The sequence below is a fragment of the Periplaneta americana genome, chromosome 2, assembly GCF_040183065.1.
Source record: "Periplaneta americana isolate PAMFEO1 chromosome 2, P.americana_PAMFEO1_priV1, whole genome shotgun sequence".
NCBI classification, from domain to species: domain Eukaryota; kingdom Metazoa; phylum Arthropoda; class Insecta; order Blattodea; family Blattidae; genus Periplaneta; species Periplaneta americana.
Genome location: NC_091118.1, coordinates 88617984 through 88635830, shown reverse-complemented (window position 1 = coordinate 88635830; position 17847 = coordinate 88617984). Strand labels below are relative to the sequence as shown.

At 33.9% G+C, this 17847-nt stretch overlaps 1 protein-coding gene across 3 annotated transcripts in view; it reads left to right on the top strand.

The window, feature by feature from the left end:
- The window catches only part of LOC138694397 (radial spoke head 10 homolog B-like), a 61709-nt gene extending 44180 nt beyond the window's left edge, over positions 1-17529 (top strand). Inside the window, exons 7-9 of one of the 3 annotated variants that reach the window (XM_069818086.1) lie at positions 2638-2844; positions 4366-4802; positions 16815-17529. In XM_069818086.1, coding sequence (XP_069674187.1) covers positions 2638-2844; positions 4366-4802; positions 16815-17030 — 860 coding nt within the window. In that variant the 3' untranslated portion in view covers positions 17031-17529. The remainder of the gene's footprint in view (positions 1-2637; positions 2845-4365; positions 4803-16814) is intronic. The other 2 variants (XM_069818087.1, XM_069818088.1) reach the window with 2 other exon arrangements.
- The last annotated feature ends 318 nt before the right edge of the window (positions 17530-17847 follow it).

Below are 17847 nucleotides of genomic sequence, written 5' to 3'. Positions count from 1 at the left end.
AAAAGTATTAGTTCCGTGAAGAGAATTAAAAATAATATTGAATTACAACTGAATGAACCTCACACTACTCCGGGAAAGAATAGGTATGTAATCTCAATCTGTGCAGCCAACTTTTATATAGTAGGCCTATGTACTACCTGTTTGTTGGACTGAATAATACATTTGGAAGCTTCAGAGACTTTATATAGCCCAGAAAATTAAATAGAAAATTGGAAACACTTCGAAAATAAATTTGTGGAAAAGAGGCGTATATCTACTTTATTCTTCTAAAATAATTAATTTTGGATAAAATGTTTGATAATTATACCTACACAAGGATACTAAGTGTTTAAATAACATAATATCTAAAAGTCACAGTCCTAAGTTATATATAATGAGCAATGTAGGCTACCTACAGTTATACATCATTAGAAACAGTTTTTTTATTCTCCTGAACAGTTATGAAAATGGACATTCGCTCTTTTGCTTCTCAGGTACGACATTATGTAATCAGTTTCATTTCTAAATTTCTAAAATTTGATTGAACTCTGACTCAATGTTTGTGACAACAGTCCTTAGTTCCGGTAACGCTTCTAACTTTTAAATAATAAGTGTTACAGTATTATTTATATTCAAGTGTTAAAAGTAGTGTACGGTACGAAAGATTCAACATGGATTCTAACTTTTGTCAGATAAGGCCTTCTTTTCCACTGAAGATGTTGAATTTTTTAAAAGAGTTGTTTGAAGAAACCGATAGAACAAAACATTGTCATTATTTTTTCAGAAAATGTCCAAATATTGTGATGATCTCCGCGAAAATCTCTACTTTTCAAAATTTTATCCTTCTACATTTGTATTAGCTCTTGCCGTAAATTTAAATCAGCACTCCAAACATCAATTGACATGGGATTTTTAAATAATAACAAAATTAATCTAAAATGCCTGAAAGTCTTGAAATCTGTGGTTAGTAAATTCTGATTTAAACTTTTCCAAAAACTACAATTTTGTTCTCTCTTTTGATCAGAAATAGTGTTTCGCTACTTTAAACATTCAAAACAGAGATTTTTTTTTTGTAAAAGACGGGATTTCTATAAATTCAAACAGTAGGGCTACCTTCACAGTTACATGAACATCAATCATGTTTTTACTTTTCCTTTGATGTCTGCAATTGAGATGATTAAGATGCTCACAGACATCAATAACCTAAGGAATTTGAGGTCGCTTATTCAATCTTTATTTTCTAGTTACAGAATAGGAGTTTCTTAAAATAAATTAATAGATATACAAAAAATGAAAATAATGATAAGAAATATATTAATTCTATTATTTTATTTTTTTAATTAATATTACATCTCGTAATATTTCATTACAAAAAATCACTTAGGTATTCCTCTTTGAACGTATGTTTACGCGAAAAGCTTGAAGGTTTGGACAATGCCATGGTATAATATTAATTATACTACCTGTAATACGTTCAGACACTAAGACAGTATTGCCGACATTAGAACACATAACCAAATACTAATAGGTACTCTTCCTGCTGCATAAGGATAGGTTCACGTCATAATCCCGAATTCGTGAATCCAACGTTGTCATCACTGAGAGTATTATACCTCATGGTAAAAATAATACAATGATAAAGGAGTTTAAACTGTATATTTTAAGATAGGAAAATGCCTATTTCAGACGCCTCGAGATCTTGCATGAGAAATGCCTTTGTGGATCATTTTTGTAAGCTGCTTTGTTTTCCATAACAAACAACTGTCTACCGCATTGATGTTTGGTGGTGCTAGCTTACAAAACAATAACAAAATCGCCGCAGGTAATGTGAATCATTAAAATGGGTGGCAGGAGATAAGGTTCTATTAAGTGATCCTTTTACAATTCCAGCCACAAGTTGATAGAGAATCTTTGCTAATGGCCAGAAACGAGGGAAAGAAATGAATTTTCGTCACTCCAGATATGGTTATTGTGGCTGTTGAAACACTATTACATATGAAATACACCTCATCTGTGAACATTATAAGTTATAGGCTGTTCGGTGTAGTAGTACAATGCTGGACAAATTCATTAAAATACACAAAAATATATTCATTCATCAAATTCACTACATATATCACTGGTCTGTTCTTCAAACAATGATACTTAATTTGAAACGTGGTGAATTTATAAGACAAATAGAAGATAATAATTCAACAACAAACTCATGATCATTTAACCCCTTATTTAATCATTTTAGTCGGTCATTTAATGACGCTGTATCAACTACTAAATTATTTAGCATCGATGGGATTGATGATTGCGAGACGGTATTTGGCGAGATGATGGTGAGGATTCGCCATGGATTTCCTGACATTCGCCTTACAATTGGGGAAAACCTTGGAAGAAACCCAACCAGGTAATAAGCCCAAGTGGGAATCGAACCCACACCTGACTGCATTTCCGAATCAGCAGGCAAATGCACTATCGCCTGAGCTATGCCGCTGACTTATTTAATTATCTTATGGCAAATACAGTATTGTACGACATTATGAAACTTTTATTAGAAATAACGAAATTTTAATAGAAAAAATACTCGTAACTCAACATGACGAATAAATTTGCTATGAAAATAAATTAGATTAACAAATATTTACACATATGGTGTGTATATTTCAGCTGAAAACACTACCAGCTATGTGGATAGTGTTCACGAACCATTCGAGCGTATTCTATTTTGGCAGTTCCTTCAGTATCTCTTAGAAGTCTCTTGGTTACTATATGCAAGCAAAGGCATTGGATATAAGGGGGCACCTGGCATTTTGGGCTCTGCCTTCATCAAACTGGTGAGAGAAGATATTCTTCCAAATGCTGGAAATCATGAGGGTAAGTAGATTTGGAAGTGACTTCATTTCACTACGGTAGAGTGACCAGACATCCCTTTTAATGGGATTGTCCCTTTTTTCAGCCTCTTGTCCCCTTTCCCGAAAAAAGTATGCTCGAGATGCAAATGTCCAGTTTTTTGAAAATGGTGTCATATTTCCCTAAATTCTGAAGTTCAAAAAGTCTTCAAGTTATTGCCAAAATTGACATCAATATTTTAAAAGTGATAAATGAAGATAACCTATTCAGTGAAGTGAATTTATTTTATTTTAGTAGGTTATTTTACGGTGCTTTATCAACATCTTGGTTATTTAGTGTCTGAATGAGATGAAGGTGATAATGCCAGTGAAATGAGTCCGGAGTCCAACACCGAAAGTTACCCAGCATTTGCTCATATTGGGTTGAGGGAAAACCTCGGAAAAAACCTCAACCAGATAAATTGCCCCGACCAGGAATCGAACCCAGGCCACCTGGTTTCGCGGCTAGACGCGCTAACCGTTAGTCCACAGGTGTGGACTAGTGAAGTGAATCATGTAAAGAATATACAGTATATATGGAGAAAAAATTGAACATTGGAAGGAGTGTGATGTTAAAATTGCATAGAGGTGAACTGAAACATCACAAATTATGAAATACAAAGACATTAGTTTTACAAACATAATTCAGATTGTAAGGAATACCTGGCACCAATGCATCATCAGAAAGAGTGTTTTCATTGATTAATTCAATTTGCTATGACGAAAGGAATCAGTTTTCAGTTAAAACCATAAAGGTCATGTTAATCACAAAATGTCATTTCAAAAATGTGTCTTGCATGGACTTCCTGAAGGAAAGAAAGCAGATTCACTCATCAAAGAAATATGACGCAGATTGTACAGTTGATCTTCATGGAGAATGTTAAAATAATTTAAAAGTACCAGTAATATGAGGTAAAAAATTTTATTATTAAACAAGTTCAGAATATAGTGACATGAATATGACGTAAGGCCCAATTAACCTGGAGTATTTTTATACAGATAAGGTAACCTAATCAATCCAGACTAGTTGCAATATAAAAATTTGTCAACAATGATTTAAGCCAAGTATTCATGCTCCTCTGTTATGTACCGGTACTTGCATAATTATTATAGTCTAGTTATTGTAAACAGTGTAGTATTTATTACTTTAAAATAAATAAAACTCAACCTTATTGCTCACTGACATTATGTAAACACAAGTAATAATGAGTGTTCATATGTAATGTTGATTCATGTCAACTTTAATAAGTGTCCCTTTTTTATTTTGGATATCTGGTCACTCTACATAACGATGATTCTAATACGAACTGTTCCTTTTTAACCAGGAAAAGCACTGTTCAAATACAGAGATATCCTGCCATTCTACATAACGATGATTCTAAACAATTAATACGAACTGTTCCTTTTTTTAACCAGGAAAAGCACTGTTCAAATACAGAGATATCCTGCCATTCTACATAACGATGATTCTAAACAATTAATACGAACTGTTCCTTTTTTTAACCAGGAAAAGCACTGTTCAAATACAGAGATATCCTGCCATTGGAGGCAGTACTAATGCTGTATAAGAATATTGGACAGTCACATTCTGCTCGCGATTTCTTGATTAAAACATGCATAAGGAAAGGTGAATCTATTCCATGGCCCCTATCAGAAGAAAATTTTGCTCCTTGCTGGTATCCTGATCACATTCGTAATGGCAAAAATGCCATGTACATAGGAGGATATGTAATTTATTTACCAGGGCCTGAACCTATCACATACAGTAAAACAATTCCAGAAGATCGAAATCCTCCACAAGATTCTCAGTTGCCAATGGATGATCCACTTGCTACTCAACTTATAAGTTTTTGTAAGCTGGGGCCTACGAAAGTAACCGACTATCTCACAGAAGTTTGTCCTGCTATTATATCAGAAGATCTGATTTGTAATATGGATTACAAGGTATGGAATATTCAGAAATGGTATACCAGTAATATTGTCCTAAAAACATATTCAGAGTGAATAAAAAATACTGAGACAAACTTTGGGGATGAGTTCCTCACACCAAAACAAGAAAATAATGTCATATAAACATATGTCCGGAAATGCCCGGTTTATGAGTTATTTACTAAGTACAACAATGTTTCAGATGGACTACATTTACATACAATGAAACGTTGTCAACTCAGGAAATTTTCAAAATGTGCTCCGATACCTCGTTATTCAGTAACACCCTGTAGAATGCCTTCTTCCAGGTCAGGCTGACGCAAATTCTCACAGTACAATATTCAGGTTTGACACCAGCAGCTTATTCAAGATCAATGTGTGGGCTGGTATTGTAGGTGACTGTCTGGTAGGTCCCAATGTTCTGCCACAACATCTTAGAGGTGATGTCTATAGGGACTTAATTATGAACATGCTTTCAGATCTTCTGCAGGATGTGCCCGTGGCAACACAAACAAACATGTGGTTTACACATGATGGGGCTCCAGCACATTTTAGTCGCATTGTTCTAACTGCACTCGCTAATATCTACCATGACAGATGGATCGTAGGGAAGGACCAGTTCCATGGCCTGCACATTCGTCCGACCTGAATCCTTTGAATTTTTATCTGTGGAGACACCTGAAAGCCCTCGTGTATGCAATGGACATTCCTAATGAAGAGATGCTTCATCAAGCCTGATGTTGAACAAGCCTGCAACACCATTTGACACTGCAATGGGGTCTTAGAAAAGGAGTGACAGTCCATGGTCCGATGTGTCCATGCGTGTGTAGAAACAGGCGGAGCACATTTTGAACATTTTCTATGAGTTGACAATGTTTCATTGTTTGTAAATGTAATCCATCCGAAACAAAGTACTTTGTACTTTGAATAACTCATAAACAGGGCTTTTCTGGACGTACGTTTATATGACATTATTTTCTTGTTTTGGTGTGAGGAACCCTCCCACAAAGCCTGTCCCAATATTTCTTATTCACCCTGTATACATACGGTATGTTTTTGAAGTATTGGTACATTTACTAAAATTGTAATAATTTATTTAATGATGTACTTTTTAAAAACAAAGACAATTCAGAGATTATAAAATGATAGGACGATAATGGAACAACAAGAATAGAATGAGGATGTAAGAGAAAGCCAGGTGCATACTTAAGACCTTGAGCATATTAATATCAAGATTAAAGAAAAAGTTCAGAGATACATGGAAATTATAAGAAAATGTCTTAAACTAATATACTTTTCCATTGTATCATAATTCTGATAAATGAGCTTTACCACTTAAAAAAAAAAATGTCCTTCCAGTAAAACTACACTCCAGTATCTCACAGTCAATAAAGCACATTATGCTGAACGTCTTTGTTAGTTTAGAAGTAGTGGCTTGCTGTGTGACCCTTTATGGTTTAAAACAGATCATATTCCGAGAATACAGAACTAGAATTCTAATCCATACTGGTACTTCTTGATTTCCTCCATGTAAAGACATACAATATAGGACCATACATTATCATGTCGGAGACGTTTCTGTGCAGTAGGCATATAGAACGAAATTATTTTTAAAATATCAATAGAATAGTGTCAATTTCTGACATAATATGTCCAAGTAAAGTGAACATTGTTCAACATTACAATGCTCAGCCTTATACTTTACATCTCTGTGTCAAACGAACTGAGAATACAACCTCTGGAATTAAATTTTCCTGATCTGAATCCCAAATAATTTTAATGTGCCTGCTACATTTTAATACCGGTAATAAAATAAATTGATGGTTAGTCATATAAGAGTTTTAATGGCATAAGACAAAGTTATTTCTTCCATCATAATGAGCTTTAACGTGCTAGTATATGCTCTCAGAAGGTGCTCATAGATTTGATTCTCTCTATTAGAAGATTCTCATATTTTTCTCGAGTTAAATGTTGCAATTGTCCCTTCTTTTCATTCTGGCAGTGTTATTAAAATGAGAGAAGAAATGTTGAAATCAGTGGGAATTTTGGTGCTTCTGACTGTAACAACATGAATATTGATGGATGAATATGTTACGACCAGTGGCGACTCCTGCATATTTCTTAAGAGGAGGAAAGAAGTTAACACCACAAAATGACACCTTCTTGAATGAAACATGCTATAAATTACCCTATATGCATAGGCCTACATGTAAGACCAGGTAGTGTTGGGGTTGGCCTTCCCTTTTGTATAGCAATAATCTGCTCTTGTAAACTGAGTTTCCTAAATTTTCCAAAATATAATATGTTTTCACTTCCATTCATTGTTGGATAATTGCACAAATTAACAATTATAAGGAAATTCACAACCTCGCAGAATTTTTCGCGCACACTACAGCATCACACATGTTGGAAGAGACTAGCTACTAACACGTAACCAGAACCGTTTTACGGAAGTGGGAATGGGAAATAATCTGTTTCGAAAGCGAGAACACTGCCTCCACCCACGTGGTCTGTGTTGTCACATACACATCTTACAAGTTCAGTATCTCATGCTTTTGAAAAATGTCAGTTCTTGTAAGGTCATACTACCATTATGGTTAAATTATAGCTTGAGCATTTAAGGTTTAAGTGAGCTGCCAGTGGCGGCTTCATTTTTTTATGTTAAAAATAATGTAGTTTGGAGTTACTTTCAATTTCAAATATATTTGGCTGTCGTTCTGTCTAGTAGACAATGAATGGAAGTGAATTTTATTTCAGGGGCCAAAAGATCTGCGATACTGACGTAGAATTACTTCCACTTTGTTTTATATAAACCTGACTTTAACTTTCAAATATCCTCGAAAGTTTCAAACCATGAGTAATAGTCTATATAAAGTGCAATGAATAATATTTGGTTTATAATTTTAAAAAAGTTTATATGGTGTCTTTCATAGCTCTGCGTTAAAATTGTGTATATTGTGGCTCCTGTGTGTTATAGTCTGGTTGAATGTAACATCGCTAGATGGCAGCAGTAGCGAGCTTGCTGCATGACCAGTCGGTTTCTGTCTGCTACACTGTTTCCTGCTCATGCACACAATCAGAGGAGGATCTCCTCCCTACCTGTTTATTTACCTGCTTTAAAACTTTGCTTCTTTCTCTGGCCGCTAGTGCGGTGTTGTCTACGTGTGTTAACTGCAGTAGAGGAGGAGAGGATTGACTTTCCTTCTTACAAACAATCTCGCATCAACCGAAGTTTTCTTACAGCTGTGAACTTAAAAATTGTCGAATCTTCCTCGAATTTCAAGGCACATATTTTACTTGGTATTTACTTTCAAAAGAAGAAAAATGTGAGGACGTTCCTCCCTTCCCTCCCCTGAGGAACCGCCATTGGTTACGACTCTACAGACGATATTACAGTAGAACTATAGGACCTATAGTAATGTTCAGGTCACTATGATTCATGAGTTGTTCAGTACCGCTACTTTAATTGGAAACAACCAATAATATAATCATAATAAGTTATTATTATTATTATTATTATTATTATTATTATTATTATTATTATTATTATTATTATTATTATTACTTCTACTATTATTATTGAGAAAAACTCTTACTGAGAAAATCGAAGCAAACGGCATTCATAAGACACAGAGGGGGAAATTTACGCATAGGTAGAATAGGCAGCTGTCTACAGTGGCAAATGTTTAAGGATGACAAATTTTAAATACATATCTCCTTTTAAGATGAAGACCACTATTGTCTGTTACTTAATATTTTGAATTAACGCGATATTTTGTACTACAGGAAGTGTTTCAACACTCGATTACAGAAACATCTCTATTTTTTCGACAATTTTAAAGTTGGTAATTTTGAAACTGACTGCTCAGATACCGCGTTTTTTACAATTGATGGGTAAGGGGGAATATAATGCGAATACATATTGAGTAGAAATAGAGATATTCAAGTAGAAATGTTGAACACTCCATTTGATTGTATGGGCAGGCTCGGACACAGACACCTAGGGCCCCCAGGCAGTTAACAGAGTCGGACTCCCTTTTTGGTAATTTAGCAAAAAATAAATTTAAACAAACTTTATTTTTTATTTATTTATTTAACGTACGGTACTTTGACGTTAGAAAAGAGACAAGTAGACTTACGACTGAAATAGAAAAGTAGGCCCCTACCAACTATACTTTTTTTACATATTATAATTTTTACATTCATAATTGAAGAGTGTGATCCCAAAACGCGTTAAGTCCATTTTTTTAAGACTGGGATAGTTTTTTTTTTATCCACCGGTCTATGGACTTAACAGGAGAGGACGGTATTTTTTAAAACTTTTTTCCTATTTAGTGTAAAATATTAATTTTTTGTATGTAGAGAGCTCATACCTATAGAAATTCAACCAAAAATAAATATTTTGAAAAAAAAAAAATTGGGGGCCCAGATTTGAAAAAAATATACTCAATGCAGGATTTTACTGAAATCGATATATCTAAACCATTTTTATAGGTAGATTCATCCCGTTTTTTGCAATGTGCTTGCAAAAGCATGCTCTACAAACTGTGTGTAACAGAATTTTGATATTACTCCCTACGTTTGTAAAATAAACAATTAAAATTTAATAACACTTTTCTGAATTCCTTTCTTGCAAACGAACGGACGTAGTTTTAAAATGGAATCAATTAACAACATTCTGTTACAGAGAAATGTTTCCTAATAGTCTAGAATGTGTGTTCTAAATTTCATGCATGTATCTTTAATAATTCAGAAATTATGTCCATTTTTGTTTGGAAATGTAGCAAAAAAATGAAGTTACCGTAAACCTGTAAAAGGGGGTGAGTGATTTAAAAATCCAGAGCGCAGGAAGTTTAAAAATGGCATCTCAACACCCGATAAGGGCACATATATCCACGAAATGTTATGCAATGCATTCCACACATATCAAAGAGTATTTTAAAGAAAAGACATTTTTTTTTTTGAAAATTCAATTTACTGGAAACAGCAATAAAAGGGCTCGAGTGATTTAAAAATCCATAACGCAGGAAGTTCAAAAATGGCGTCTCAACATCTGATAAGGGCACAAATACCCACAAAATATTATGCTATGCATTCCACACATATCACAGAGTATTTTAAAGAATTTTTTTTTTTAAATTAACTCATTTTTCACCAAAAATACCATCCTCTCCCCTTAACGAATTTTCAAGTGACATGCACAATACACAAACTTTTAGACAAGGATTGGCATTGTTTTGGAAGAAAACAAGCTTAAAATATAATGACAGAGGTCTCAAACATAATCATATATATGCATAAATCATAAAAATGGCCAAAGATTACATTGCCATGTGGCGAACTTTTTTCTCTGCAAAGGAATGGATGTTCACAGACTGCTTTATTTCTGACTCTATGTACAGCACGAGAGTGAATTAAGCCTGTTCTGTTCCGTGGTAGATCTTAAACGAAATTCTTTATTCTCTTTAGTGTTGAAAATGACCACTCTGCCAAACAGTTTGACACTGGTGTACACAACAGCATCTGGAGCGCTATTCTCACATTTGGATAAAATGTCCAAAAAGCCTTTCTCAAAGATGTATTTGTATAGCTCAATGACGATAACCTCTTTCCACCTACAACCTCAGCGAACAACAAATGAACTCACAGGTGTAGACACTATTTTCCCTGGCTGGGGTCCCCTCTGACTTTGGGGCCCTAGGAAGCTGCCTAGTTTGCATAGGTAGAAGTTCGCTGCTGAATATGGGATCTCAGAAACAACTCAACATTTTTTTTCCAACTGTTATGCATTGTGAATTATTTGTAGCATTACGTTTAGTGCATGTTTTTCATTGTATTTATTCACCTTTGTACAAATATATAAAAATGAGGGTTACCATTGTATCCCTCCTACCCTTTAATTTTATTTTGGGTTATGGGTATGAACTTTGATTGAGATTTTATAGTGGTTCGTGATATGTTGTTTTAAGGGGGAAGGTACACCATTGGCCTACAAAAATTTAGTGAATTTTTTTTTATATATCTCAACTACGGTATTATAAAGCTGAATGAACAAAACTTTTCATGCTTCATACATTACACTTTATAAAACACTATACAGAATATTAAAATAGCTAATAATTACGTGTAAAAATATCAAATTTGCATAATTTTTGTACAACCGTAAAGTATTTACATAATAAAATATACAATTAATTAAATATCTACAAAAATCTACATTGTTACCGGTACCTTCAATATTAAATTTTCTCAAATTTTTCATTAAGAAAAAAATATTTCCTGAAGGAATAGGTAAAAGATCCTAGACTATGTTGTTGATGTAGGTCTTTAGAATATTTCTGTAAAAGAATCATGCAGATATTTAATTAATTATTTATTTTATTATGTACATGCTTTACAGTTATAAAAAATTATGTAAATTTGATTTTATTTTTACAGGTAATTAGTATTCTATTTTAATATTCTAAATAGTGTTTTAAAAAGTGTAATGTATGTATATTAAGCATGAAAAGTTTTGTTGATTTAGCTTTTATAATAGCTGAGATATAAAGAAAATGAATTTCATCAAACTTTTACAGGCCAATGGAGTGCTTCCCCACGTGAAGATAACATCTATTATTCATTTCTAGTACTACAAAGCATGTAGCTATCCAGTCAACATTTACAAAAATTAAATGGTAAGGTAGGGATTTTCAGATAATTTCAAGATAACTGTAACTTGCGGACAATTTTATTTGTAAACAATATTGACAACATTGATTATAGCAGATGTACCGGTACCCAAACATTGATATTGCTCTCGGGATATTCTTGTATACTGGTACTCCAGCGTCCATCTGATCAGTGGAATGTGCTTCTTCATGATTGAGAAGAGTAAAATGTTATCTGCGCACAAACATGACTGAGGATCATCTCACTACGAGTATCTATCATCTCCATAGAGGGAAACATTTTGGAGAAAACGTGTCCAAAATCATCTATCAGTTTTCTCAACAGGAGGCAAGGCAAAAGATGTTAGAAAGCTAATACTATGTATTGTAATTTTCAACTTCGAATTCTCTCCTTAAAATCAACACAATTGAATGGCTGAATGGAATAAGGGCCAATCTCAATCTCTGTTCCAAATGATAGACTTCAGTAAAACATATAACATTTTGGCAATTAATTAACCTTGGATCCTGTACATTTTGAGGTAGATTGATATGTATTATTATAATGCCGTGCCAAGAAGGAATATATGATTTATAAAAAATTATAAATTATGGTTTATTTAATGACACTCGCAACTGCAGAAGTTATATCAGCGTCGCTGGTGTGCCGGAATTTTGTCCTGCAGGAGTTCTTTTACATGCCAGTAAATCTACTGACATGAGCCTGTCGCATTTAAACACATTTAAATGCCATCGATCTGGGCTGGGATCGAACCCGCAACCTCGAGAATTGAAGGCCAGCGCTATACAGACTACACTACCGAGGCCGACTGTATGAGATATATATATATATATATATACACCAGTATAATAAATAGAACTAGGCAATACATGGCCTATGCAGACGATGTTGTTATAATACTAAGGTCAGCATCATCAATAAATGAAGTATATCAGGAAATGAAGGAGATAACAAAAGAGATTGGACTCGAAATTAATAGTGATAAAACAGTACCGGTATTTATGAACACGTCAAAAAAGAAAATAAGATGGTTTCTATTGGCTCAGAGCAATTTAAGGAATGTAATGAGTTTAAATACTTGGGTTCAGTGGTTACATGGGACAATGATTGCAGTAAAGATATAAAGCTAGAATTTCAGCAGGGAAAAGATGTTACTATGCCTTAGGCAAAGTCATGAGAACAAGGTATATTTCTAAGCAGACAAAATTATTAATATACAAAACAATAATTAAACCCATAGTGGTTTATGAGTCTGAAACATGGACCATGACGAAACAGCAACAACAACTTAGAAGATGGGAAAGGAAAATTCTGAGAAAGATTTATGGTCCTGTTAAAGAACAAAATAATTGGAGAATCCGTAGTAACTTGGAATTAGAACAAGTATATAAGGAACCTAATACTCGTATAGTAACTTCGATAAAAATTAGAAGACTTGAATGGGTAAGTCACTTAATTAGAATGGAGGACGAAAGAATGGCGAAGATGATCTTCACTGGAACACTGTGGGGAAAGAGAGATAAGGGTCGTCCCAGATTGAGATGATTATACTGTATTGAGGAAGATTTGAGGAAAGTGGGAATAAGGAGATGGAAGAAGAGGGCAGAGGACAGAAGTGGTTGGGCTATTGTTTTAAAGGAGGCTTTCGCTATACGTACTATAAGAGTTGTATGCCAAAAGAAGAAGAGGATTACATTTACTATCACTGCAAAATGTAGTATGAAAATGTGGAGGAAAAAAATATTATGGTACTCACAAGATACTCGTGTAGCCATATTTTGAACAGACAGATAATAGTGAGAGAAATCTAGCCTGTACCAAAATTAAGTTTCGACAAAAGCAGTTGCTTTACAATGGATACCTTCTCATTGTGTATTGAAAATACAGGCTTTTTGGCAAAGAAAGGAGCCACAATCCAACAAAGATTTCATTCTAAGATTTTGTATTATTCAGCAAAATTATTAATAAAGAAAAATTATAAACAGACAACATTAAATAATAATAAAATGCCACTGAAAAAAGTCTTGGTGCGAAATTTTAAATACAGTAATAAAAATTGTATTCTTAATTTTCAAAAGAGAAAAAAAAAAAAAAAAAACAGCAGTGGCTATCTTCAGATTAGAAACTGGACATGATAGTTTGGCAGCTAATCTCTTCAGAATGGAATTACAAATCACCAAAATTGATTCTCTGCAAGAAAGATTATTACTAAACTGCAAAGCAATACATTTCCTCTCGCATTACAACATCAAAACCATCATCAGAAGTTTGAGAAGGAATTCTAACCTCCTGTCTTTTGTTCTGAATCACAATAATGTTCGAAGAAGACGGAATTCTTCCATATATTTGTAACTCAATGGGTGACATGAATAAAAGTGAGATTGAAGATGCATCTCAGAATTTCAAGATCAATCTCACCATCAGGTGAGTAAAAAACATGTGTTTCAATTGCTGTTTGCTGTCACTGAAATGGAAGTCCAATAGAATTCTGCTAACGAGATGCATCTCAGTCGAGAGGTGGATAAAGTTTAAATGGATCTCGTATAAGTAAGATTGATCTTAAAAGTTTCTGAGTTACCTCAGTAGGTGTCCCAATAGTTGTCAGTGAGTTGCTAAGTAGGATGGCAGAGTTCATGATGTTGATTGAGAGGAAAAGGAAAATGTACAAGATTCGGAGGGAATCTCATGTTCAAAATTATAAAGATTTAGATTGATTTGAAAGACGAAATGTGCAGTGGCTCTCGAAACATTTTTCAGGTGCAATTCATGAGAGGAGAGGTGGGGCTCTCAGTACAGAACAAGAAAATGAAGATTTTCTTATGATATGGGGGGACCCAGGGTTACCACAAGGCGTGGCAGAGGATATTGGTGTGGATTGGAGCACAGTGTCTGATACATTTTGGGAAGTTGCCCAATGTATTGCAAGGGGGTCAGAAAACTGGATTAAGTTTCCACCCACAACAGAGGCACTAGAATATGCAAAGTTACAGTGGCAACAGCAATACAGATTCCCCCATACAACTGGGGCAGTAGATTGCACCCATGTGCTAATTAAAAAATCGTAAATACATAATGACGAATATGTTAACCGAAAAGGAGTTGCAAGTGTAAATGTTCAAGCTACATGTAATAGTAGAGAAGAATTAACATGTGTGAATGTGTTCTGGCCTGGTTCTGTACATGACACAAGAATATGGAAAACTCAGATGCATGCAGGGTAATAATAACATATAATAATGCCGATGCTCTTCTACTTGGTGATGCAAAGTATGGAATAGCAGCTTGACTGGTGACACCACATCCCAGGAATGCATAAGAAACAGCACATGAATGATCTTCGATTACTCTGCGTGCTCCTGGCTGCAGTGTATATTTGCTGCACAGGTAGCAGTGACTGAAGGACAAAGGTGAACAAAATGAACTTTAAATAAAATCGAGTTACATTAATTTTTACACTTTTCTTTACCTTTGTAATAAATGCAAAAATTATTTTACATTTATGTTATATATACCGGTATGCGATTTTGAATAACCTACTAAAATTTACTTGTAATTTTCAGTATCAAATACATAATTTGAAAATAACTGCGTCCACGTATAAAACTTTTCCAACTGCTGAAGCATAACATCATTGTCATTATAATAGCGATACTGTTATGCCAAAATAAACCTTTTAAGATGAAATTTCGCCGAATTGCTTCTTCGATTTGTGTCTCACACTAGCCTTTATGTCTCGTAAAATATTATTTGAAGAAGAAAACTAAGCATAGCACGCATACCATCATTGAACAGCTTTACCCTTATTCTTGGCATGTTAGACTCATCAATTATGTAGTATATAGTTTAACCTACCTGTACGCCTACGTATGTGCTGCTGAAAATCGTAATACCATAATTTTCACTACAAATTTAAGAATCTCGGGATACATTTCATAATTTGAGGAACTGTAAAGCTAAGAAAGTTGTCATTATATGTCCATTTCAATAATGTAGTATGTGAAAGACCAATTATTTTCAACTCTAACTCTGCAGACAAATTTCCTGCTCTACCTGACTTGTGCATGGACAACTCTTGCACCGCTTCCGCTGTTACAGTGCGTCCCTGTAGGGGAAGAGAAGTGACCCGAGGGCAGAGCAATCTGCCCCATGGTGTGCTTGCCCATACAGGCTTGAATATGCACCACTGCCATATCCAATTGTAACTACTGCTGAACAGAGGACCTATTGTTTCACAAAAGAAAGGGTTAAAATTGAAAGGTGTTTGGGTCAACAAACGATTCTCTATTCTTCAGCATAAGATACGATTAGTTATAGAGAGGATACCAGCAGTTATAAATCAACTGTTTTGTATTTCATAATGTAGAGAAACAACTACATGATGAAGATTACCATAACACACCTGCTAAAGTGAAGAACATTCTGTGCTGTTTTCGGCCATGATGGTAGTCATATAAGTGCAAGGAAATTAATCTTTAAACTAGAATGAACAACTTACACAGCAATGGAGTTGAAGTTACTTTTATTTCAGATCAGGTGGTGACGCGACGCAACAATGAAGTTGTATTAGAAACACGTGCTGTTTTAACTGAGTTGGATTTAGTTCCATCTCTAGCTATAAAGATGCAGCTCATTCGCGAAATCGCTGTTTTATTCACGTACATTACGAGATGCATTTCAAAGTCGACTTGAATCTCCGCTAGCTCAAACCTTCAATCTCGCTCACTGCATCTCACTTTTATTCACTTCACTCAATATCTCACTGTATTGCTAAATGAACTTGTCTAAGTTTATGTGCCGACCTAATTAGGCTTCAGTATTGATGAGGGGATTTGTCCTTAATCTAAATAATAATAATAATAATAATAATAATAATAATAATAATAATAATAATAATAATAATAACACCGGTAATGGTAAATATGTTGAGTACCGGTACTCCTTGTTGTGGTTAGTAATGGACTAGGGATTTAGCTCTTGTAAGAGAAGTACTATAGATTATTTTCTAGCATAAGGAGTGATTTGTGTGTTATATGATGTGTTCATTCTATTTATCCTGAAAGCAGCCTTATGTAAAGTCAAGCAGAAAATTACTCTATTAATATCTAGTGTTTATGTATAAATTACAAGGAAGATTGGCTCGGGAGACTAAAAATTTGAAATACCGGTACCAGTATGTAAGTTAAATGAAAAGATTTACGAAGAAAATAAAAGAGAAAAGGAACAGAATATAGAAGTGTTTAGTAATGTTATACTTCATGAATTCATTATATGAAACCTTCAAGTTATCAATTCCATGTTAATATTAATATCAAATTAAGTTCAATAACATTTACCTATTGTTTTTTTTCTTTACAGTTAACATTTCTTGAATTTTATGAAGTTCTGCTATTATGTGCAGAAGGTTTGTTACGAATGCAAGCCACTGAAGCAACAAAACTAGCAAAACTTGAAGTTAAAAATCAATATGATTCAAATGTAACAGCAGAAGACACAAAAACCACAAAGATTATCAGTAATTCTAATAACACGCTAAATCGAGCAACCAATAAAAAGAAAAAGTATAAGTCTTAAATATCTGATCTGGAATAAAATTTTAGTGGAATTTTACAAAATAACATAGGTAATAGGTCTGAATCTGAAATGGTAGAATTGTTACCACTACCGGTACTGATGCAAGAGGACACCACCTAAAGCATACTGATAACAGACTGAAGCTCAAAAATACAATAAATTAACTTTATTCAAGGGTGAAACTATTATTTCAGTACCTAACAGCTTTTAATAACCAGCAATACTTGTCTTCAGATATGTTTATTTTATGGTGTGGGCCCTAATGTTAAAATATTTACTGTTTTGTTAGATTTTTAATGAAAATGTGTAATTCACAGAGTTATAATTGAGATTAGAATGCATTTAGACTATATTAAATTATTAATATTTATGATTCACAATTTCATTACCAAAGTATTTGTGCTTGCTGTTCATATTAATAAAACAATTGATGTACATGTCTTATTCTTATTATAGGTACAGTATTAATAAAAACCTAAACTTGTAAATCTGTATATTTAAGACCTGACAATTACAGTGAAGTTATAAGGTGACTTCATATCTTATCAATAAATATTTTTTTTTTGTACATCAGGATTATAAACAGTCTATATTGTTAGTCAAAATCGTGCATAATATGCCATATTATTGTACTAGTGTCGTAAAAATATTACCATGCTAACTAAAACGTCGAAGTTAGCATTAGGTTTGTTCGTTACAGCAGTTTCCGACAGTTTCCAACTGTCATGAGCATGTGCACTTGGAATTTGCGAGCAGAAAAGTTGATGTGTACATGCTCATGACAGTTGCAAACTGTCCGAAACTGCTGTACAAACAA